Below are 23,590 nucleotides of genomic sequence, written 5' to 3' on the forward strand. Positions count from 1 at the left end.
CATCAAGACATATAGGGCATCATAATAAGAAGTCATAATTGTAAGGCATCAATAATAATAATAGGCTAATAATGATAGTTATTATAAGGCATGGTATGGCATGATAAGACAAGGCATAAGCAGTGAGTCTATGCAAATTATTATAATCAGAACATAGCCTATGATAAACCTGTATGTTAAAAGATGTAGGGGTTTGAATAGGCCTAGCCTACATTATGGGTCAAGGTTATGTCATGGTTAGTTGCAATTAATACTAAATTGAATAATTTTATGGTGCTTATCTGTAGGCAATAATTATTGTAGGAATTAGGAAATGCAATTATAATCTGATCATATAAATTCAGGCAAACCATTTCTTAAGTTAGCCTATTACTGTAGGCTAATTGACTGTATAAATGATTAATAGCCTATGTATGACAACATTTGAGGAAAAAAGGCTAAATTCCAAAAACGCTCATTTCTAGCGTGCCTGCTGCTCAACTTGGAGTGTCTGCACCGCACGGAACCCCTCGCCTTATTATAGTAGTGAGATGGAAGATGTAGGCTAGACTGTTCTTGAGAAAATTGCCCATCTTTGTTTTGGCGTTAAAATGATTTTCTCTAAATCACAGGCTGCGTCTATTCCGCACTATAATAACGCTCCCCGCACACGCACACGCACACGCACACGTACACGCACACACACACACACACACACGCACAGCGCGCGCATCGCGGTTGTTTTCCTAACTTTTTTTTTCTTCCCTTGAGCCTTGAGCCATGCAGAGCTCTCTGGTCTTGACGTCAGGTCAGGTGACCCAGCTCCTCTGACGGGACCCTTATAAAGTTGAGTTTGACAAGTCGGACAGAGTCAGTCCCCCGAGCTGCCTGCCTCCTGGCTGCCTGCAGTCTCTCTCTGTCCCAAACTTGGATTTTGAAGCCATCTTACTGAGCACAGAGAGAGCTTTCCGCGGAGTGAGTCCCTCCCGAGCTCTCCTCTCACTTTCTCTCCCTGTTTCCAGGTAAGATGAGAACCAACCACCTTCTGACTTTCTGAACAAACTTTACCCCTCTCTCCTCCTCTCCTGTCTGTTACACAGTCCCGACAGACTCTGCTGCTGCCAGACGCGACAGTGTGAATTTCTCTCTTTGTCGGACTTTACGCACTTCTCTCAAACTCTTTTATTTGCCCAGAATGTCCCGTTCCTACACCCATGTCTGTGTCTCTGCTTTCTTCTCTCCCTTCTTCTAACTCAATCACTACCTTCAACTTTTCCCGTTATGTAGCCTAACGTTATATAGCCTAACGTTATACTGTAGCCAATGGTCGAGGAAAATAACCAGAGGCTTAACTATTATAGCCTAGCCCTAGAGCAATATGTGATAAGAGACACATGCACGCACTTTCAATTATTGGGATGAATTTTCGCTTCACTGATCAAACCATGAGGAGGGTTTGAGTGCCTCTAAAATCATATGATTTCTGTGTTGTTGTTATTATTATTATTATTATTAATAATGCATTTTTTATCGTTTTCGTTTGAATTGGCCTATGGTTTTATTTTATGGTGCAAAAAGACTCATAGGTTACAACTGTCATCTGGACCTATAGCCTACACTAATAATAACTCTTCTGATCACAAAGGAGATATTGCCTTTTTGATGTCCAACAGAAAGTCCCAAAACAATGTAGGGGGGAGGGGTCACTATTCAATATCCAGTAACCTCATGCCACTAGAAAATCAATCTTTTTTTTAACCAGGTAAATTTACCTGCAGAACCTCTGTGGTTTGGGAATGTGTGTTTTTTTATGTGGCTTTTCATTAATGATAGAACAGCTCATCACTGTTTTCAGTGACATGCTTCTCTCTGTGAGTGCGTCTAACATGTGATGCAGGGGGTCGTGTCAGAGGGGGCCAGTTGTCCCGGCACTGTCTTAGTTATTTTCCACCAGACAAATGCACTCATATAACTGGCGGGACGTCTGGGTCTCATTCAAAATCTCCATTGGGGTGATCGATTTTGGATTATTTATTTATTTACTTTATTTTCTACATTCTTGAAGGTTGAAGCCGTACAAACTGAGGGTGATTTCTATTACAGTGACTACTAGGTATAGTCTCCAGGCATAAGATAGTGTATGTGGTTTATTATAACCTAAGTGAGGGCACATGCTGTTAGTTTGGAATCATGTGGATTCGACTGAAGGTCTCTACTTATACAAAACTACTGTCTTGTCTTGTCTTGTCAAGGCAAGGTAGAGATAATTTCTGCTCTCTGTATTTCCATGGTAGGCCAATTATTAATTATTTATATTTTACATTCACACAGGGTTTTATTGATTCATAAGATGTTTCCAAAATGTCTACTCTAATTGTGGTAAACTAGCTCTGCCCAAATTCAGAGATAGGAAAAGTGCAGACTTTTTGTATGACTACTAGAAGTACTACTTACTCATGTAAAAGTAAAGACGAAGAAAAGGAGAAGAAAGAAGTACAGGTCTTCAGTTTGGCCAGGTTTATTGGGAGGGCTTGGAAACTCAGAATGGAGAAGCTGTTCATCTGAATATACTATAACTCTGTCTTGTTTATGTTTGAGCGTTTTGTAGCTTGTTTGTTGATTTGTTTGTATTGTTGAACTTGAATGATTTGTGTCTTGTAAGCCCAGACGGGCTGGGCACCTTGAATATGGTGCATGACACAGAAATAAAAATTTATCTATCTATCTACAGGCTCTGAAATGTACTCAAGTGTAAAAGTAAAAAAAAAAGTATACCGGCTCTTTCTGTGCAGAGCTAACTGAACCTCATGTCATATTAATATAATTTAAAGACTATTAACCTATAAGATCCTCTCGTACAACGTTTTTGTCTGTCATGCATTACAACTAAAGTAACTAGCCTGTTTTGAAAATGTAAGGAGTAAAAGGTACAGGTATTTGTGATAAAATGTATAGTAAAAGTTAAACAAAAAAGTTGACAGAAAAATAAATACTCCGTAAAGTCCTACTACGTAGGACATACGTACTATTATATTTAAGTACAGTTACAAAGTATTTGCACTTAGTTACTTCCCATGATCCCATCTCTGCCCAAATTAGACCTGCATTCGACCACAGACCCTATGTGAGATTTAGGAGCACATGAGAAGATCTGACTTTTAGAGTTGTCTGCATCGTTAATTGTGAGATAATGAGAGCGAAACCTGGGATTACAACAATCATTTTGATACCATCTCTAAAGAGTTTGTAATTTATGGGGGGGGGGGGGGGATTAATGGAAAATTTTCACCATGTGAAGGGTTTTTGCCGGCCACCACATATATATGTGTGTGTGTGTGTGTGTGTGTGTGTGTGTGTGTGTGTGTGTGTGTGTGTGTGTGTGTGTGTGTGTGTGTGTGTGTGTGTGTGTGTGTGTCAGCGGTGGTACTAGTGTGTTCTGCACTTGCAAGACTAATGTCTATGTTGCATAGATGGGAGACACTCATGGTTAGTTTTGACCAACAGGGGCGCTGGTGGTCACAATCAGAGGAAGAGCAGTGCTTTAGGTCACTGGTTCTCAATGTGGGGTCCAGGGACCATCAGGGGTCCTTGAGGGGGTTTCAGGGGGTCCCCAGCAAAAAAAAGGGAATATTCTTTTTTGTACTATAATTCCATAAGTAACACAATGACAGAATGTATTATTATTATTATTATTATTATTATTATTATTATTACCTTTATTATTATTATTATTATTATTATTATTATTATTATTACTACTACTACTACTACTACTACTACTACTGTATCATTATTATTATTAGTAGTAGTAGTAGTAGTAGTAGTATTACTATTTTGTTCATGTGTTTCATTCACTTTATGTACTAAAACATATAAAAGTACAGAAAAAAACATATCAGATGGGGGACCCTGGGACAAAATCTTATCAAATGGGGGTCTGTGGTCTAATTTGTGTGAGTTTAGGGGTCTTTGAGGTGAATAAGTTTGAGAAGCACTGCTGTAGTGGTTCTCAACATGGGTCCGTGGACCACCTATGTTGGTTATAGTTTCATTGTTATAGCTCTACCTACAATATACGTAGATAGTTATGGAGTTCTGAACAAAATCAAAATAATCTCAGATTTGGGTCCGATCAAGAGACAAAATCTCATGATATGAAAAAGGTAACACCTTCAATGAAGGTTATGTCTATAATGCATTATGAGCACATTAATAAGACATTGTAATGCATTTATAAGACTTTATAAAACTCTTTATAAATGTTTATAATCATGGCAACTTATAACAAGGTTTATACAGTATTGTAAGTGGTGGACATAATGTATTATAATGAACATCAATAATACGCTATAGCACAACTTTGTGAGCTTTAAGTAAACTTACAGCACTATAAGGTTATTAGCAATTGTATGATATTATAACACAGTTATGAGGACTTATGAGTAGTATTTGCTGGCCGCAATTAAAGTAAAGTGTAAAACAAACAAAGATTCTTCTTTCAAACACTGTTGTCACTTTGGCATATTAATGATGAACCTATAATACATTATGTCCACCACTTATAATGCTTTGTAAACCTTGTTCTAAGTTTCCATGCATGATTATAAAATGTATAAAGAGTTTTATAAAGCCTTATGAATGCATTATAATGTCTTGTGAATGTGGTCATAATGCATTATAAACGTGTCCTTCATAGAAAGTGTTTTTAGAATCGATGGTAAACTTACCAGTATGGCTTCTCAAACGTTTTCATGTCACTAGTATTTGTTTGATAAGATGTCTGAGAGAAGGGAACATTCTTGTTGTTGCTGATTCAGAACTGGCTTGTCTACTCAGTATGCAGACTATTTTAGTCTATTTTAATGCTAGGTTTCACTCCGGAGAGAAACCTAGCATTAAAACAGTCTTGCCGTCTCTAATTGGGACCCCTGGACCTCAAGTTGAGAACCACTGACTGAAGCACAGAGGCCAGTCAGTTTGCTTCAGGTCCATTGGAGGTCAACTGAACAAACATGACAGGGACTGGTGTTTTGGTTACCAAGTAGGCCAAGGTCTCTTTTTTTTATCTGATTATGAAAGTTCAGATTGTAAGCTTTCAATCGGTGTGTCATAGATGTACATTGAAATCTTAAAATAGCTGAGGAAGATATGCTTATTAAAATGTTCATAACGTTCAGAGAAAATCACCCTGAAGGTTGGTGAACAAGCTAGGTTTGCCCTGAACAAGCTTAGCCCCCGTTCACACAGTACGCCGAAGCAACGCTCAACCGAAGCTCTACCTACGCTGAACCCACAAGTTTCATTTAGGCGTCCTTGTTAACAGGCAAAGTCGTTCACACCACCCGCACGTGTGCCACGCTAACGCCTTGCCGAAGCCATGCTCACGCCACGCTGAAGCGATCACTCAGGATTGACGCCAAGCATGACGCGTGAAGCCAGGCATGAAGTCAATGGGAGTTGTGGGCGGCTTCAAGGCGCGAGAGTAGGCGCTGAGAGGAAAAGAGAAGGCGTCTTGTGTGAATGGTAAGGCGTACGTTCAGCTTGTGCCTGCTTCAAGCTTCAGTTCTGCTTACGTTCGGCGTCCTGTGTGAACAAGGGCTTAGCCCTCATTCACACCATACGCCAAAGCCATGCTAAAGCCATACTGAAGCTACGCTGAAGCCACGCAGTTTCATTTAGGCGTCCTTGTTAACAGGTGAGACCGTTCACACCAACCAGCCACACGCCATGCTGAAGCCACGCTGAAGCCGCGCTGAAGCGATAGTTCAGGATTCTGTTATATTTTCCAAGGGTGCAGCACGCTGAACCTGTGCTGCCAGGCATTAAATCAATGCAAGTTGTGGGCGGGGGCAAGACGCGCCGAGTGAGGCGCTGAGGAAAAGAGAGTGCTTCTGGTGTGACCGGTTTAGCATGACACTCAGCTTGAGCGTGGCTTCAGCGTGGCATGGTGTGCAGCTGGTGTGAACGGTCTCGCCTGTTAACAAGGATGCCGAAATAAAACTGCATGGCTTCAGCATAGCTTCAGCGTGGCTTTAGCGTGGCTTTGGCGTATGGTGTGAATGAGGGCTTAGTTTGCTAACAAATGATTAAGTATTGAGTGATCCTAAAACTGTGGTTTTAATGAGTGTGTTCTTCAACATCTAAACTTGCGCAATATGGGGGGGAAAAGTGAAATAAGCTTTTATCTTGATTTGTGCGATTTCATGATTGCCTCCTTGTTAGTCCTTTCACCAGACCATGTCACATTTTGTCACCTCGGTCAAGACTAAACTGTGGATAGTAACGAACTCTCCATTGCTTCTTTCTAAGCAAGTAAGGAAAGAAGCTCACCACAGGGTGGTGCAGGAGCATGCATTCCACCCTCAGTTTAATACTTTGCACCCTTAGTTGAAATTTGCATCCGCGGCTGATATTATACTTTCAGAGGCTGTAGCAGCTTCTTAAAGGTTAAGTGAAGATCCTGGTATCATATGAAACTAGAAGAACCAAGACCCATTGGTACTGTCCCAACCATGTCATGCTAGGCTGTCGGGAATGCGGCCAAATCATGTTACAAATTTAGACAAAATTTTGGTGAGAGAAAAACTGGCATGGCCATTTTCAAAGGCGTCCCATATCCTCTCACCTCAAGATATCTGAATGAGAATGGGTTCTATATGAGTACCCACAAGTCTCCCCTTGCCATGCAGTTTTTACAAAAACCATGCAGTGTTTTGGATGCAGTATCTATTATATTTGCCTATTCTATTTGAATATTTCTGCATCTGGAGTCCCTAAACAGTCTTGGAATTGCATTAATTGGATTCATTCATTCATGGATTCACTCCCATTGTATTCATGTGTGATGATGTTAGTCTCCATAATAGCCATTTCATTGTAGTGAGACACCTACACTATTATTCATTGCTGTTGCTGGCCGCACTGTCGTTAGTGCACCCCCACTCACGTTTGCACCCTGAGATATTATGTTCTGGAACTGGGTCTGCTAAATTTGGGGTCCGTCATATAGTGTTAGAAAGGTTGAGAATTGCTGCTCTGTTGCCCTGACAGATAAGCAAAACAATAGAGAACGTGTACTTACAGAGATCCAAGTCATGTCAAATCTTGGAGGGAAGGGAAACATAGATATTTAGAGGCTCCCTTCATTTTTCTTCTGATAACGGACAATAAAGACTCCACTGTAAGGAGGCTCTGAGATAGCTAATAGCTTCACAGGCTCTAGTATCTGCCTGCTTGATTGCATGTATAGTTTTAACAATCGCTTGTTTGGTAACACTAGGGATCTCGCGCTACGATAAGGAGTGGGGATAATACAGTACATGCTTTGAATTCCTTAGTTTTAGCTATGCAGTGTTCTAAGCAGACCGGATGGCATGCAGCAGATGATAGAACGCTCATCCATAGGGACTTGCGTCCATAGGGACTTGACTTGGACTTGTGACCAAAGACTTGAGACTTGGACTTGCAAAAAATGACTTGTGAGCATCTCTGCTATATGGTGCTTATTTTAATGTATTGTCTATGTCTGTATGTACTGTACTGCAGCATCCAAGACAAATGTCTCCCATGGGAGACAAATAAAGTGAACCTTTAACCTTGTAACTCAGAATGACTTAATGTGTGTAAACTTTGGGATACAGCTGCACAGTCACATAGTTAGCCGTTATTCCCCTCTGATCTTGTAGACGTCAAGCCTGGAGGCTTTGGGAAAACTTTTTGTCTGTCTGAGAAGAAATGTGACTCCTGAGATGTTTGGTCTGCACGTTAGCAGAGATGGGGATTTGGACTTGCGACTCCAGTCGCACACAGTGACTTGAGTGAGAATTCACTTCAGACTCTTCCTCAAAAGACTTGAGACTCAACTTGGACTCGAGATTTGGGACTTGTGAACCAGCTTTATTTGTTTATTTGTATTCTTTTGGCACATTAACATTAAGAAAATATCTACTAATAATAATGCCAACTAATCAATGCTGATACTGTATGCTAATAGATAAAGGAGTGAGGATAATACAGTACATGCTTTGAATTATTTAGTTTTAGCTCTGCAGTGTTCTAAGCAGAGCGGATGGCATGCAGCAGATGCTAGAATGCTCATCCATAAGAGACTTGACTTGAACTTGCTCAAAGACTTGATACTTGACTTGGACTCTAGCTCAAAGAGTTGAGACTTGACTTGGACTCTAGCTCAAAGACTTGAGACTTGACTTGGACTCTAGCTCAAAGACTTGATACTTGACTTGGACTCTAGCTCAAAGAGTTGAGACTTGACTTGGACTCTAGCTCAAAGACTTGAGACTTGACTTGGACTCTAGCTCAAAGAGTTGAGACTTGACTTGGACTCTAGCTCAAAGACTTGAGACTTGACTTGGACTCTAGCTCAAAGACTTGAGACTTGACTTGGACTCTAGCTCAAAGACTTGAGACTTGACTTGGACTCTAGCTCAAAGACTTGAGACTTGACTTGGACTCTAGCTCAAAGACTTGAGACTTGAGTTGGACTCTAGCTCAAAGACTTGAGACTTGAGTTGGACTTGCAAAAAATGACTTGTGAGCATGTCAGCATGTTAGTCTCCATTGAAAAGTCCAGTCTATACTGGTGTGACTGAAGCATGGCCTTCCCCGGGGAAAGTGAACCGCGCAACCAAGAGAGAAATGGACTTTTCTTTTCAGATGTTTAGCACCAACAGCAGGCCAAAACTATGCATCTAAACACAAGTTATTAACAATTAATTTTTGTCTTTTTTAAAGGGACAGTTCAAATCAAAAATACATACCGTATATTCCTCTTACATGTAGTGCTATTTATGCATCTATATAGATGGTTTTGGTTATGGTGCAAGTTGCCGAGTTTTGGATATATCAGCCGTAGAGATGTCTGCCTTCTCTCTCTCCCATACTGTACAATGCAACTGGATGGCACTCGAACTACACCCACTAGCTGCTAGGGTGTAGTTCGGTTGAAAGAAAAGATTTCCTACATGAAACTGCTCACAACAAGTTCTGTGGATTATCTTGAGTAACCGGGTCATGATTTCTGGAAAGAGACATTGCTGTTGAGTTTTTCAAATGTATTTTTGGGAGTGCTTTGAGCACCACAAGCTGAGTGTCATCCAGTTCCATTGTATTGGAGAGAAGGCAGACATCTCTACGGCCGATATCTGCAAAACTCAAATAACTAACACAAAACGATCTAGATGCATAAATGGCACATCAATAGGAAAAATATGTAGGCATTTTTTTTATTTTGAGCTGAACTGTCGATTTTCAAAAATGTATGTTGTCTTTTTGTTTGTCTGAGAACAAATATGACCCCTAAAATGTCTGGTCTGCACGTTAGTCTCCATTGAAAAGCACAGAGTCAGGGAAAGTTAACCGAGCGAGCGACCAAGCTTGGAAGTGAGAGAGGTCTGTTTTGTACCAAGAGAGCAATTTTCTTTTCAGATGTTTAGCACCGACAGCAGGCCAAAACTATGCATTTAAACACTCGCAAACATAACATTTGATATATTTAATTTTCCCTCTACATCCTTTATTTCTGCATTCTTCTCTGTTTATTGGACTTGTTAACAAACAATGGGTTGATGAAAACCAGCTCGTGTGCAGCGTTTTATAGTCTCTGCTGATGAAAGGGATTGAAAATCTCGGCCTATGTCAGTGTTTCTTCAGACCCCTCGTACACACTTCTGTCCAACACACTTTTATAACTTCTTACCGCAGCGTATTAACGAACCAGTTCGAGGTGTTCTTTACCTGATGAGCCCGAGTCGGAGCCAGATGTGCACATTTTTCCGCAATAAAACAACATTTTCATCTTTTGATATCCTTGCCTCGTTTTAAAGTGGGCATAAGAAATGGAGTCTCGCTTAGACGCCTGTAGTCTCGCTGACTCGTTTTTCTTCCCCCACTCTTGGTAATTGGATTAGTTTGCGCTTTGCGTCATGAAATCTCCAGTTGTAACGCTGTCTCCTCCAATTAACGCATGTGTTTTATCACATCGTGTAGCCAAAAATACCACCTAACAGGAAAACCAGGGATTTTCTTATCTTTCCCGTAAAAAATCAAACTACTAGTTGGGGTAGATTTACTGTGTTAGCAGTGAATCTCAACCTTTTCATATCAAGGAGCCTAATTCAGTCCACATTAGAGCCACAGACCCCCATTTGATGTTCGTCTTTTGGACCCAAATAGAGAGATAACCGTGAAACTATAATTAAAACAGCCATTCTTCTACATTCTTGTAAATTAAATAAATGCGAAGTTTAACAATCCGTCAATTTGCTGGGGACCCCCTGGAACACTCTCAAGGACCCCATGTTTGGAACCCGTGTATTAGCATACATGACACAGTAGCTGTGTAAATATAGTTCAGGCAATTATGTTTTGTCTAATAGGCCCACAGCTTCATGTTACTAATCTTCTTTCCTTGCATTTTCTTTACCTGATATGATGTTATCTTATCCACAGATTTATTTCAGCTTTTTAGGTGCGACCAGCAGCTCTGTCGGTTGCTCGGTTGGTTGGTGTGCACTCGCGTGCTTGTCTCCCATGTCTCTCTCCTGTGTTTCCAGCTAACCATCATCTCCCATGTCTCTATCTCCTGTGTCTCCAGCTAACCATCATCTCCCATGTCTCTATCTCCTTTGTCTCCAGCTAACCATCATCTCCCATCTCTATCTCCTGTGTCTCCAGCTAACCATGTCTCCTGTGTCTCCAGCTAACGATAAACTCCCTGGTCTCCTGTGTCTCCAGCTAACCATAATCTCCTTGTCTCTCTCCTGTGTCTCCAGCTAACCATAATCTCCTTGTCTCTCTCCTGTGTCTCCAGCTAAACAACATCTCCCTTATCTCTCTCCTGTGTATCAGCTAACATCTCCCTCATGTCTCTCCTGTGTCTCCAGCTAACACTTGTCTCTCTCCTGTGTCACCAACCATCATCTCCCTCATCTCTCTCCTGTGTTTCCAGCTAACCATCATCTCCCTTGTCTCTCTCCTGTGTCTCCAGCTAACCATGTCTCCGGTGTCTCCAGCTAACGATCATCTCCCTTGTCTCTCTCCTGTGTATCCAGCTAACCATAATCTCCCATGTCTCTCCTGTGTCTCAGCTAACCATGTCTCTCTCCTGTGTCTACAGCTAATCATATCTCTTGTCTTCCTCCTGTGTCTCCAGCTAACCATCATCTCCCTTGCCTTCCTCTTGTGTCTCCAGCTAACCATCATCTCCCTTGTCTTCCTGTGTGTCAAGCTAACCATCATCTCCCTTGCCTTCCGTCTATGTCTCCAGTTAACCTAATCTGCCCTGTGTCTCCAGCTAACCATCATCTTCTTGTCTCTCTGCTGTGTCTCCAGCTAACCATCATCTCCCTTGTCTTCCTCCTGTGTCTCCAGCTAACCATCATCTCCGTTGTCTTCCTCCTGTGTCTCCAGCTAACCTTGTTTCTCTCATGTGTCTCCAGCTAACCTTGTCTCTCTCATATGTCTCCAGATAACCATAATCTCCTCTCTCTGTCCTGTGTCTCCAGCTAACCCTGTCTCTCCTGTGTTTCCAGCTAGCGCTCCGTGAGGATGGGTGACTGGAGCGCTCTAGGCCGCCTGCTGGACAAGGTGCAGGCCTACAGCACGGCCGGGGGGAAGATCTGGCTGTCCGTCCTCTTCATCTTCAGGTAGGGCTGGGACCATATAATTTCATGTCACGTTATCCTTTCCAAAATAATCGCCTAATTAACGCAGTGTGTTAAAATGTGTTAAAATAATTAACGCAGTGTGTTTATGCGTTAAGGTTATTAGCGAATAGCCGAATCGGACGCGGAAAAGGAAGTGATGGTGGCTTTTCCGTCACTTCCGCTTTCCTTTTCTGCATCCATTTTAGCTATTCATCACTAATAACGTTAAAACTGCATAGAAGACGTCAACTTGTCTTACAACAACAGTGGAAAATTACTCTAACGTCACGGCGCAAGTTGCTATTTAGACTGTAAACAGTATGGAAGGAAGTGATGGTGGCAGGAGAGGCGCGCTGTACAGGAAGCCGGGAAAAACGGTAGGGCTTTTTCAAATAAAGATAGACTCTGGGTTCCCAGATTGCTCAGACAGCAATATAGAGCAATACATCATTTACTAAAAACAAAAAGTTCTGTCTTTGCTCTCATGCCTGACAAATAAAATCTGCTTTGGGGAAGGTTTCCTTTTTTAAAGCACAGCTCAAGTTTCTCATAATTGATACAATCGTCTTGAGGTTCTATTATTGTGATAGATGTTATAGGACGAATCAGCGTGACATCAACACCACAAAAGTACTCCCGGGTGCCACTCCAGCAGAAACTAGTATCAAATAAACCTGAAAAGCTGTGCTTTAATATCTTAAATATCTTAATTTAATATACGTTAATATCTCAAAAACTATATAGCTTCTGTTGAGATGTAGAACAGGTGCGCTTCCTCAATTGCCTGCTTGGCTGTGGGTGCTCAGCTACAGAAGAAACTTGTAGGAAAAAATCACTCGATGAGTGAGAATAGCGGCACTCCAAAAAGTAAAATGCAAGACTTTTGCTCAGGTTTCCATTTTTATTTCAGTTTAGCCTGAAATAAAAATGGAAACCTGAGCAAAACTCTTGCATTTTACTTTTTGGAGTGCCACTATTCTCACTCATCGAGTGATTTTTTCCTACTACTGTATATAGCTTCTATTTTGACATTGTGGGTGAGAGGAGAAGTAGCTAAAGGGTCTTATGAATAATATGCGAGTGACATCACAGTTGAGCAATTGTGCGCCATCGGCCCTTCAATCACAGTTGCTTGAGTGACATCACTGATGACATCACATTTGCCCGAGTGACATCACAGTTGGGCAATTCACAGTTGGGCAACTGTGCGCCACGAGCAACTGCACGCCCCATTATGAATGTTAAAACAAGTATAAAACAAACTGCGATTTCTCAAACAGTATAAAGGATCAATTAAATCTGAATTAAAGTGATAGAGTCCTAAAAGTGGTGACTCGTTTAAAGCTTGAATGGAGTGTCTAGCTTAAAGTATGAAAGATTAGTTAGAGTTTAAAGAGCGCATGGTTTCACCATGAACTGCTGTTTTCAACCAATGGCAGTTACACCAGGAAGTATAGCCAAACCTTTTGTTTACAAACATGCTGATTGGTCCTGTATTGTCCCACCCTCTTATCTTCAGAATCTTGGTTCTGGGCACGGCCGTGGAGTCGGCCTGGGGTGACGAGCAGTCGGCCTTCAAATGCAACACTCAGCAGCCGGGCTGTGAGAACGTCTGCTACGACAAGTCCTTCCCCATCTCCCACGTGAGGTTTGTAGGAAATCAAATAATATATTCATAAAAAATATATATAAAAAAAGGGGGGCCTGCATCATGCATGGTTGAAACCAGTCGGTGTTGATGATTCTCACTTTTTGATATGCCCTAGTAAAATAAAGGCTTTTTTACCTTTAAATCCTTGACTCTGTGTGAGAGTGCCTGAAGAAAGCTGCTGCTTTTTATATTGTTTTTATATTAGTGCGTTATATTCTATACGTGTTTCTGTGTGTGGCTGCACTTGATTTTTTGTTAGGAAACTAAGGTACATTATATGTGTGAATAATGCATGATTCCAACATGTTCCATGTGTCGTGTCCTAAAGGTAAAAGTTAGGGTTTTGAATCTGCAAGTTGAGTATGTGGGATGAACTATGACGACTTGTTATATTATCTGTGTATACAACTCAGAGTGTCCAAGTGTTCCTTGTCATTATAATGAAAGGAAAACACACTACAGTAATATAAAAACACAATAATATATTATTTTATTTCCTACAGGTTCTGGGTGCTGCAGATCATCTTTGTGTCCACGCCCACACTGCTCTACCTGGCCCATGTTTTCTACCTCATGAGGAAGGTAGGTATTACACATACACCTCACACTGCCCTTTAACTGTCTACTTGTCTAACTGATACTCATTTTGCTTGCTCTTTTGTTTTCCTTACATATACAAGAAATCTCGTGCGCTGCGCGCGCTCAGTTCCTAGGGTGGAGACTCTGGAGATGATGCGCCATGGGTGCAGTTATAGAAATCGCCCGCTCTGCGGGCTCGCAGACGCAGCTTGGCCGCTACGTGTGCTCACACGATCTCGCCCGCTGTGCGGGCTCGCATACATTGCTCGCCGCTATGCGGCCTCGCCTGCTGCCCATTTAGTTGCTTGAGTGACATCAGTAATGACATCACAACTGCCCGAGTGACATCACAGTTGGGCAATCGTGCGCCATCAGCCCTTCAATCACAGTTCCTCGAGTGACATCACTGATGACATCACAACTGCCCGAGTAACATCACAGTTGTGCAAATTCATAGTTGAGTAAAACTGTGGCCACGTGCAACTGTGCGCCATCGTGCAACTGTACGATAACTATTCAGATAGATTGCAACTGTGCACCAACATGGATCTCCAATGATAGTATGAACAGAGATATAGACGGTTGCTATGGGAACAGTGTGAAACCTAGCTTATTTCCTATCAGCTATTGTATAGAGCTCAAGAGTGACCACCCAATTTGCTCAACAGTGACCGCCCAATTTTTCTCAGTTCTTGTTCCACAAGAGAATTACCCATACATTTTTTCCATAGACATTTAGAAAAAAAATCCTTATATAAAGTGTTTTAAGCCTGGTCTTCCAGAGAATCGTGAGTGACCATGAAACATTTCACTTGGAGCAAAAAAATAAATAAAAAGTAAAATGTAATTTTGTATTATTTATTTATTTATTTATTTATTTGCTCTAAGTGAAATGTTTCATGGTCACTCACGATTCTCTGGAAGACCGGTTGGCTTGCATATAATACTTACATAAAGCCTGGAGCTTTATGCTGAAAATGGTAAGTGTTGACAACACACCGGTCACGTTCACTTGATTTTGATCGGTGTTACACCCCTTTTGACGGAGCCTGCCGACAGATTTTCGATGCAAGTCGAAAGTCTGTCTCGAGAGATTAACCTAGGGGCAATATCCAATGTTTATGTTGTCAAGTTAAAACTAGTCTCGCAGTAGCCAGCTGTAGATAAATCTAAGTCTGGAACACAACGCCCAGCCCCCAAGACAAAAAAAGGATGCGTGACAGACAGGCGTTGTGCACTTGGACTGTGTGCGTCAGCAAATAAGGGATGCACGCTGTATGACGTAACTTCCGTCACAGACCAACCAATCAGATTTCTCCCACAACATCTTGAGGGATCGCCATCTTGGCTTCCAGAAAGTTGACATGATTCAGTCCCTGGAAGCTTGCTGACGTACGACGTTGGGTCTGACCACGTCAGACTAAGTTAAAACTGTCTATTGTTTGCTTGTTTCTGTTCTCTTGTGTTTGTATGGATTCTTATTAATATTGGTTGAATTTCTGAGGAAGAGACCCAGAATAAGCCCACATAGGGTTTCCTGTCTCTACCTGCACATGTTTTTGTTGATTTCCTTTTCACTGTTTCCGTTTCTTTTTTTATATGTGTAAAAACAGGAGCAGAAGCTGAACAGGAAGATGGAGGAGCTTAAGATTGTGCAGAACGATGGAGGAGATGTGGACATCCCGCTCAAGAAGATCGAGATGAAGAAGCTCAAGCACGGCCTCGAGGAGCACGGCAAGGTAAGAGGAGTAGTCAGTGTTGTAGACACTGAGGTAGTGTAACAACACTGGTCCTGATGTCTTTTGAAGTTTTATTTCTCTTTCTCTTTGTCTCTTTGCCAGCTGACACTCTCTCTCTCCGTGTCAGCATACACAATCAGCAGACACCGTGAAAATGAAATGAAAATAAAAACATAAAAAGATTGTCATTTCTTAGTCTCTCCAGCAAAATTATACATGTCCAAACAGGTTACCACAACTGAAATGTGCAGAAATCATATCACATCGTTCATGTAACTTCAAAATCACATCAACAGACATTTTACCTTTCCCTGTTCTCTCCATATACTCTCTCATACTCCCCCTGCTCTCCCTCCCAACCTCATCCCCTTCCCGAACTCTCCCCCCCCCACTATTCTAAAGCATGGCATCCATTCTATTTTAAAGCATGGCACCCATTCTCTTTCTTTCCCCCTTCCCCCGCTCCTTCTCTGTTCTCTCCTCCCCCACATTTCCCATTCCCTCCCCACCTCCTGCCTCTCCCTGCTCTCTCCTCCCCCACATCCCCCCGCTCTCCCTCCGCCCTCCCCTCCCCTCTCCTGCTCTCTCCTCCTTCCCCTTTCCCCTGCTCCTTCCCCACCTCCTATACTCCCCAACATTTCCCATTCCCTCCCCACCTCATCACTTTCCTGCTCTCTCCTCTCTCACATTCCCCCTGATCTCCCTCCCTTCTCCTGCTCTCTCCTCTGCTCTATCCTATATTTCTATATTTCTATAGTTATCATTACTACTGTAATTTGCTACTGTTGTGTCAGCTAGAATTAGCTAGACATATTTTCAGTGAAGCCCTCTGGGACATGCTTGTGAATTAGGGCTATATAAATAAACTTGACTTGACTTGACTACCGAAATACAGTACAGTATAACAAAGTAAAGACAATTACCGTGTGCACCTTTTGAACCACATGCAGAATGGTTTAGATTGGGGCTGTATGGTTTTCCCCTGCAGCAGCCATATTCCTTCTGACCCTAAATACCATGGTCACACCCTTAACTAAACTCTGGTCATGTGACCCTTTAATCTTACACATTAAATCCTTAATTAAGTTTTTTAACCAACACCAGGCTATTTTAAAGTGGTATATTTTTAGACAACTTTTATAAATTTTACCCCTTTTAACATCTTATTTACAGCATCTTATTTATTACATTTAAACCATTTTAATGACTGTATGAATTCAAATCACCATGAATTTATGACAGAAGAATAAAGAAATATTCTGAATCAACTATGAATCAACTTCTCAATTAAACCTGTCTCTGGGACAGTTACAGGTAGTGGTCCGGCCAGACATACTGTATCTGACAGTATCATCTACATACATCTGGAGACCTGCTCCTAGGCATGATTCCAGAAGATTGTTTACGTATATATAATCTGAAAAAAATTGGACTGAGAATTGACCCCTGTGGTATTCCCGTTTGGCATCCTAGTAAAGCAGATGGTTTATAATTAATAATGACACATTGCTCACGGTTACTAACATAGGATTTAAAGCATTGTAAAGCTTTATCTGAAAAGTTATATTTGGAGAGTTTGGAGATAAGAATGTTGTGATTCATGGTGTCGAATGCTTTTTGAGGTCCAATAAGAAGTTAAAATGCAATGGAAAACAAAAACAAGAAGAGGACCGTAAAGGTGTCGGCTGAAGCTATTGCTTATTTTGCAGAGAAGCTAAAACAAACAAAACAAAAACAAAAAGATGTTTCATACCCAATAATGATCATACATCAGTTATTTATTTAGTTAACCACATTATCTTAAAGAAATAAGCAAATTGAACTACACATAATAAATAATTGCCGCAACTATTCCACAAGTTTACCCCTTTGACTGACAACTCTTTTTTAATACATATCCCCCTGAGTTCATCCTGGCTCTCTCTCGTCTCAAACAGGTGAAGATGAAGGGCGCCCTGCTCAGAACCTACATCGTGAGCATCTTCTTTAAATCCATGTTTGAGGTGGGCTTCCTGGTGATCCAGTGGTACATCTACGGCTTCAGCCTGGCGGCAGTCTACACCTGCGAGAGGTCTCCCTGTCCGCACCGCGTGGACTGCTTCCTGTCCCGGCCCACCGAGAAGACAGTCTTCATCATCTTCATGCTTGTGGTCTCTCTGGTCTCTCTTCTCCTCAACATCATCGAGCTCTTCTATGTCTTCTTCAAGAGGATCAAGGACCGTGTCAAGGGCCAGCAGCCGCCCACGCTCTACCCGAGCGGAGGCACCTTGATCCCCACGTCAAAAGATCTGTCCACCACCAAGTATGCCTACTACAACGGCTGCTCCTCACCGACTGCGCCGCTGTCCCCCATGTCACCGCCCGGTTACAAGCTAGCCACGGGGGAGCGTGGGACCGCGGGCTCGTCCCGCAATTACAACAAGCAAGCCAATGAGCAGAACTGGGCCAACTACTCCACGGAGCAGAACCGGCTGGGGCAGCATGGAGCAGGGGGCAGCACCATCTCAAATTCCCACGCGCAGGCTTTCGACTTCCCCGACGTCGACACCCATGAGCACAAAAAGCTGTCATCATCGTCGGCCGCAGGGCACGAGCTGCAGCCACTCGCCCTGATGGAGGCCAGGCCGTGCAGCCGGGCGAGCAGCCGCATGAGCAGCCGCGCCCGGCCGGACGACCTGGACGTCTAGCCCCAGCCTGGGGGAACCCTCCTGATCACCTGACCTCAGATTCTGTCTCGCTCTGCAGATCAGTCTGGACGTACAGCTAGCTGCACACAGCCATTTCCTAAAATTAGAATGTACCCGGACCAATCAAGGACCTGCCTCATACATGTACAGTAGCTGACAATGTAACCAATCAGGGACACACCTGGGAAAGCAGTGCGGCAGTTCCCAAAACAACGAGTGGTAACGTTAAAGATTATTGCGGAAAACATGCTACAGCGGCGCAGCCCTTGCCGTATGCGAGGGCTGCGCCGCGGCAACTGGGCCCAGTTGCACAAAGCACCTTAGGTTAAGATTTCCCTTAGAGTCAGAGTTAAGGTGTCCATAAAATAGAATCGGCTGCACAAAACACCCTTAAATCTTCTCCATAAGGTTAAACATTTTAAGGAAAACATAAGCACAAGATTTAAGGGGGTTTTGTGCAGCCGATTCTATTTTATGGACATCTCAACTCTGACTCTAAGGGAAATCTTAACCTAAGGTGCTTTGTGCAACTGGGCCCTGGCCTTCTGTTATTGGCTGGTCTTTGTATCAGGTGACGTCACCACCTGTTGTACTCTATAGAGGGTGACATCACAGGACACAGGGACCAGCCAATAAGAGTAGGTCAGTACCCTACTTTTCACCATTAGGTGTAAGGCTTCACCACAGATTTAGGTGGGGTGTAGTTACTCTTTAATGTTAGTAAACACAGCCATAAGTGCAGTTATTGCAGAAATACACTTAATAACAACATTTAAAGAACAGGAGTATGCAGCATTGGATTTTCTCCGCGGAAAAGATGTTTTCGCCATTCTTTCGAGTTGATTTGTATTGGATTTGGCGATACTGATTGGCTGAAGGAGTTGTTTGTCAAGGCAATTATTCCCGCCCATTTGAACTCGCTGTGGACGGCTGGAAGCCCAGACTGAAGCATAGAGCAAAACAGGAAGTGAGGTCATGTGATCAAGATGGTATTTTACCAGGCTAGTCTAGCCCCGGTCCCCCTTCCTGCCTCCACCTGGCTGACGGGGCATGGCCACAGCCAGAGAATCAGGAAGTACTTGGGGGAAAGTTCTCATAGAGGAGGCGGGGCTAACCTCAATCACTGTCTTCAACCTAGAGACTCTTAGTCGATAAAAGAGACCTTAAAAAATGTTACTTAACACTGTTGAAGGTACTACGAAATGTTTTTATTTTTATGAACTTTACTGAGGGTTTTTTAGTGGCGCTAACCCAGCAGCTTTAACACAACAGAACAACAGCTACAGGAATGATGGAGGAGTCTTTCTAACAGTAATGCTCCTTAATGAGTGGTTCTCAACACGGGGTCCGGGGACCACCTGGGGTCCTTGAGGGCGTTCCAGGCGGACAGAAAGTTGACTGAATTGTTCAACTTCAGCATGATTTAATTTATGAGAAGTTAACACAATTAGATAATGTAGACTAATGATTAGTTTAATTGTTATCCCTTTACCTACTATAGGGAGCCAAAGTCACACGCTCTTCCGGGTTAGGCATATGCACCAAGGGATTTTCCACTATTCATTTTCCACCATTCATTTACCCATAGACATTTCGTAAAATGCTTATAAAAAATTGTTTTACTTGGTCAAACCAAACGATTCAGCTATATTTAGAATCAGCAGAGAGACCATAAAACATTTCACCCGAGAATGTGTTTGTTTGTTTGTTTATTTAATTTAGTTTAGTTTAAGTTTTGGTCTCAGTGAAATGTTATAGTCTCTACTGATTCTAAATATAGCTGAATCGCTTGGTTTGACCAAGTAAAACTATTTTTAATAAAAATTTTACAAAATGTCTATGAAAAGATGAATGGTGGATGAAATCCCTTGGTGAGTATGCCGACCCGGAAGAGGGTGTGACTGTGGCTCTCTATAGAGATGGGAATTTTGGACAAATAAAATATTCTCAGATTTGGTTCAAATGGGGTTCTGTGGCTCTAATGACTAATTACTACTAAATGAGGGATCCTTGATATGACAAAGGTTGAGAATCACACACACACACACACACACACACACACACACACACGACAGAACATTCCATGCGTTTAGACATATTGTACTTAAGTGTATTTCCGATATGTTTCGTTGCAGTGCCTTGAAGGGTGGTGTGATTCAGTTGTTTCTCATTTCGTTCGGCCACTTTGCTACGGTACTGCTGCACAGTGGGGGAGGGGGGCTTTTGTAAAAAATAATAATAAAAAAAAGGAAAATCCCCCACACGATAGGCTACTGCAGCAGTACCTTGGACATCCAGCAGTAAACTGGTCAAACTAAATGAGTAACAACTGTAGACTTGTTGGCCTCACTTTGCATGGAGTCACTCTTGTGCTTGTGAAATACCGCAAGAGGAAGACCTGGATGTTAACACGTCCGGTTCCTACGTGTAAAAGTCAATGGCATTTTTTATGGGGATTTTGGTTAAATGCTTGAAATAAGGCCTGTGGTTAACAAAAGCTTATGAAACCGTGAAATGTGTGTTCAGCAAGATAATCTTCACAAATGAGGACCACTTCAATGACTTTTGAAGCATTACTGCATTTTTCAGAACGCGATTTTCAGAAAATGCTTCAAAAGTCATAAAGGTGGTCCTCATTTGTGAAGATTATCTTGCTGAACACAAAGTTTGCTGTTTCATAAGCTTTCGTTAAGCACAGACCTTATTTCATGCATACAAAAATACCATTGATTTTTACATGTAGGAATCAGGAAGTGCAGGGACTTCTGGGTAAACCTACACAAATACGCCATCCCTGCGGTACTCTATAAAGCTGAGTTTATCTCTCAAGAAAGCATTATTTATACAACTTTTTCTATCTCCACCACTTACATCATAACTATCTAATCCCAGTTCCCATAACCACTTCTCAGTTTCGGAATAGTCACAACAGTTTTTTTTTTACACTACATAGACGAAGACCAACGTTATGTTAAGTGTTAACCACTTGGATCGTCCTGTTACCATCCGCTGCACATGGCTGACAGTAAAACAGGGTTTTGAGGACAATGCCCAATAGACGGTTTTAACTTGACAACATAAACATTCTAAATTGCCCCTAGCTTACTTCCTGTTGCAGTGTTTGCTAATACAATAGCTGACAGGAAATAAGCTAGGTTTCAAATTAAGCAAGAGCCCCAAGAGGCCATGGTTTACAGTGATTTTTACAAGTTTACTGCCGTAAAGCCCTCTTAGCTGTTGTAAAATCACTGTAAACGACAGCCTCACACAATTCCGTGAAAACAGTCTGTATCAGTTTCAATAACTCTTTATTTATTACTTGGCATCTGCAGGCCACCCACCACTAAGAGTAAAATGTGACTACTATCCTCTGTCTCTTATTCACAAAAAAGATGTCAAGGCACTCATCACAAAACTGCATATTTATTGACAGTAAAATAAAGACAGCATTTTGTTTCCTAAAGAAAGAATCTTTCAACTTTTGTCACTCACCATGGACTGTTGTTTCCTGATAAACTTTGAATTTATGTGGTGTCAGTTTATGTTTTCATTTTGTGGTTTTATAGAGAGCCAAAGTCACACCCGCTTTTGAGTTAGGCATATGACCCAAAGGGATTTATTTCATCCACCATTTATTATTCATTTCTTGGTAGACATTTCGTAAAATGCTCATAAAAATGGTTTTCCTTGGTCAATTCAGCTATATTTAGAATCAGGAGACCCATAGAACATTTCCCTCGGACCAAAATTAAAAAAGTTTTTTTTAAATCTGTTATCTTTTTAGTTTTTGTCTGAGTGAAACGTTCTATGGTCTCTCCTGATTCTAAATATAGCTGAATTGACCAAGTAAAACAATTTTTATAAGCATTCTACAAAATGTCTATGGAAAAATGACGGACGATATCCTTTGGTTCGTATGCCTAACCCGGAAGATTGCGTGACTTTGGCACTCTATTTGTGGGATGGGGGAGGGGAGGGGTAGAAGTTGCAGGCCGCTCTTGGACCAATCACACGGCAGCCTCTTATCTGCTTTTATGGGTCCCAGAAAAGGCCTTATTTTCCATTTAAAATGTGTCTTAACTTTTTTCTTATGTTGTGGGTGATAGAGGAAGGCAGTAGAATGAGTATTATTTTGTGTTTCACTTATTTGAGTGAATGATTTTTTTGTTCTGTTTGTATTGTTTTGTTTTTCAAACTCAATGTAATCATTGCTGCTTGAGAAATAGATATTTAGTACTGTAAAGCAAGCTAACTGTTTCACAAAAATGTGAGTTTTTAGAAGACTGCTTATAGATTTGGACTAATATTTAGTCAATTATATATATATATAAAACATATATATATAAAACATATATATATGTATATATATATATATATATATATATATATATATATATATATATATATATATATGTGTATATATATATATATATATATATATATATATGTGTATAAAGGTATATGCCAATGTAGCTCCACAACTACCAAACACTAGAATGAATCAATTTTGGCTTTTTATGTTTGTTTCAGTTTTTTTTTCAAGTTTGCATCATAGTATGTCGGTACTTACATTTTTCATGGATTTTTCAGCTACAATGGCATTTGCACTGAGATCTTGATGATAGAGGGTGTATTATGATGCAAAAGTAAGTGGCAAGTGTTTTCTGATATACATGTTACTAATTTATTTTACATCAATCACCGCAGTCCATTCAGAAATCACTGCAGTGCATTCAGAAATCACCGCTGTGCATTCAGAAATCACCGCAGTGCATTCAGAAATCACTGCAGTGCATTCAGAAATCACCGCAGTGCATTCAGAAATCACCGCTGTGCATTCAGAAATCACCGCAGTGCATTCAGAAATCACCGCTGTGCATTCAGAAATCACCGCTGTGCATTCAGAAATCACCGCAGGGAATTCGTTCAAATAGTGCTGTCGTCTGACTGCTGCTTCCACTGAAGTGTTGGAGGACACGTCTTCCATAGAGCCAAAGTCAAGGGATTGCATCCACCATTAATTTTTCCATCTATATTTAATAAAGTGCTTATAAAAATAAACAATTCAGCTTTGAATCAGGAGAGACCATAGAACATTTCACTCGGACCAAAACTTAAAACTTTTTCTTTCTTTCTTTAGTTTCCGTAAATATTTTCATAAGAATTTCACGAAATGTCTATGGAAAAATAATTGGCGGATGAAATCCCTCGTATGTAAAACACGGAAGAGGGCGTGACTTTGGCACTGTATTCACAGAGCAGTTGGTCAGACGATGCCAGTCCATGGGGATC

General features: G+C 41.5%; 1 protein-coding gene across 1 annotated transcript; it reads left to right on the forward strand.

Annotated features, from left to right (window-relative positions):
• Nucleotides 1-962: 962 nt before the first annotated feature.
• gja1b (gap junction protein alpha 1b) lies at nt 963-18,306 on the forward strand. The gene is made up of 6 exons (XM_083643151.1): nt 963-1,001; nt 11,529-11,642; nt 13,162-13,290; nt 13,797-13,875; nt 15,486-15,611; nt 17,549-18,306. The coding sequence occupies exons 2-6, from the start codon at nt 11,545-11,547 to the stop codon at nt 18,296-18,298; spliced, it is 1,182 nt and encodes a 393-aa protein (XP_083499277.1). The 5' UTR covers nt 963-1,001; nt 11,529-11,544; the 3' UTR covers nt 18,299-18,306.
• Nucleotides 18,307-23,590: the final 5,284 nt, after the last annotated feature.

This window comes from Poromitra crassiceps, assembly GCF_964638095.1.
Source record: "Poromitra crassiceps genome assembly, chromosome: 9".
Taxonomy (NCBI): domain Eukaryota; kingdom Metazoa; phylum Chordata; class Actinopteri; order Beryciformes; family Melamphaidae; genus Poromitra; species Poromitra crassiceps.

Bases quoted from the DNA above. Each gene is read 5' to 3' on its own strand.
- gja1b (XM_083643151.1), top strand. From the start codon at position 11,545: ATGGGTGACTGGAGCGCTCTAGGCCGCCTGCTGGACAAGGTGCAGGCC. The intron at 13,876-15,485 runs GTAGGTATTACA...GTGTAAAAACAG, and splicing joins TTTTCTACCTCATGAGGAAG to GAGCAGAAGCTGAACAGGAA. The intron at 15,612-17,548 runs GTAAGAGGAGTA...CGTCTCAAACAG, and splicing joins GCCTCGAGGAGCACGGCAAG to GTGAAGATGAAGGGCGCCCT.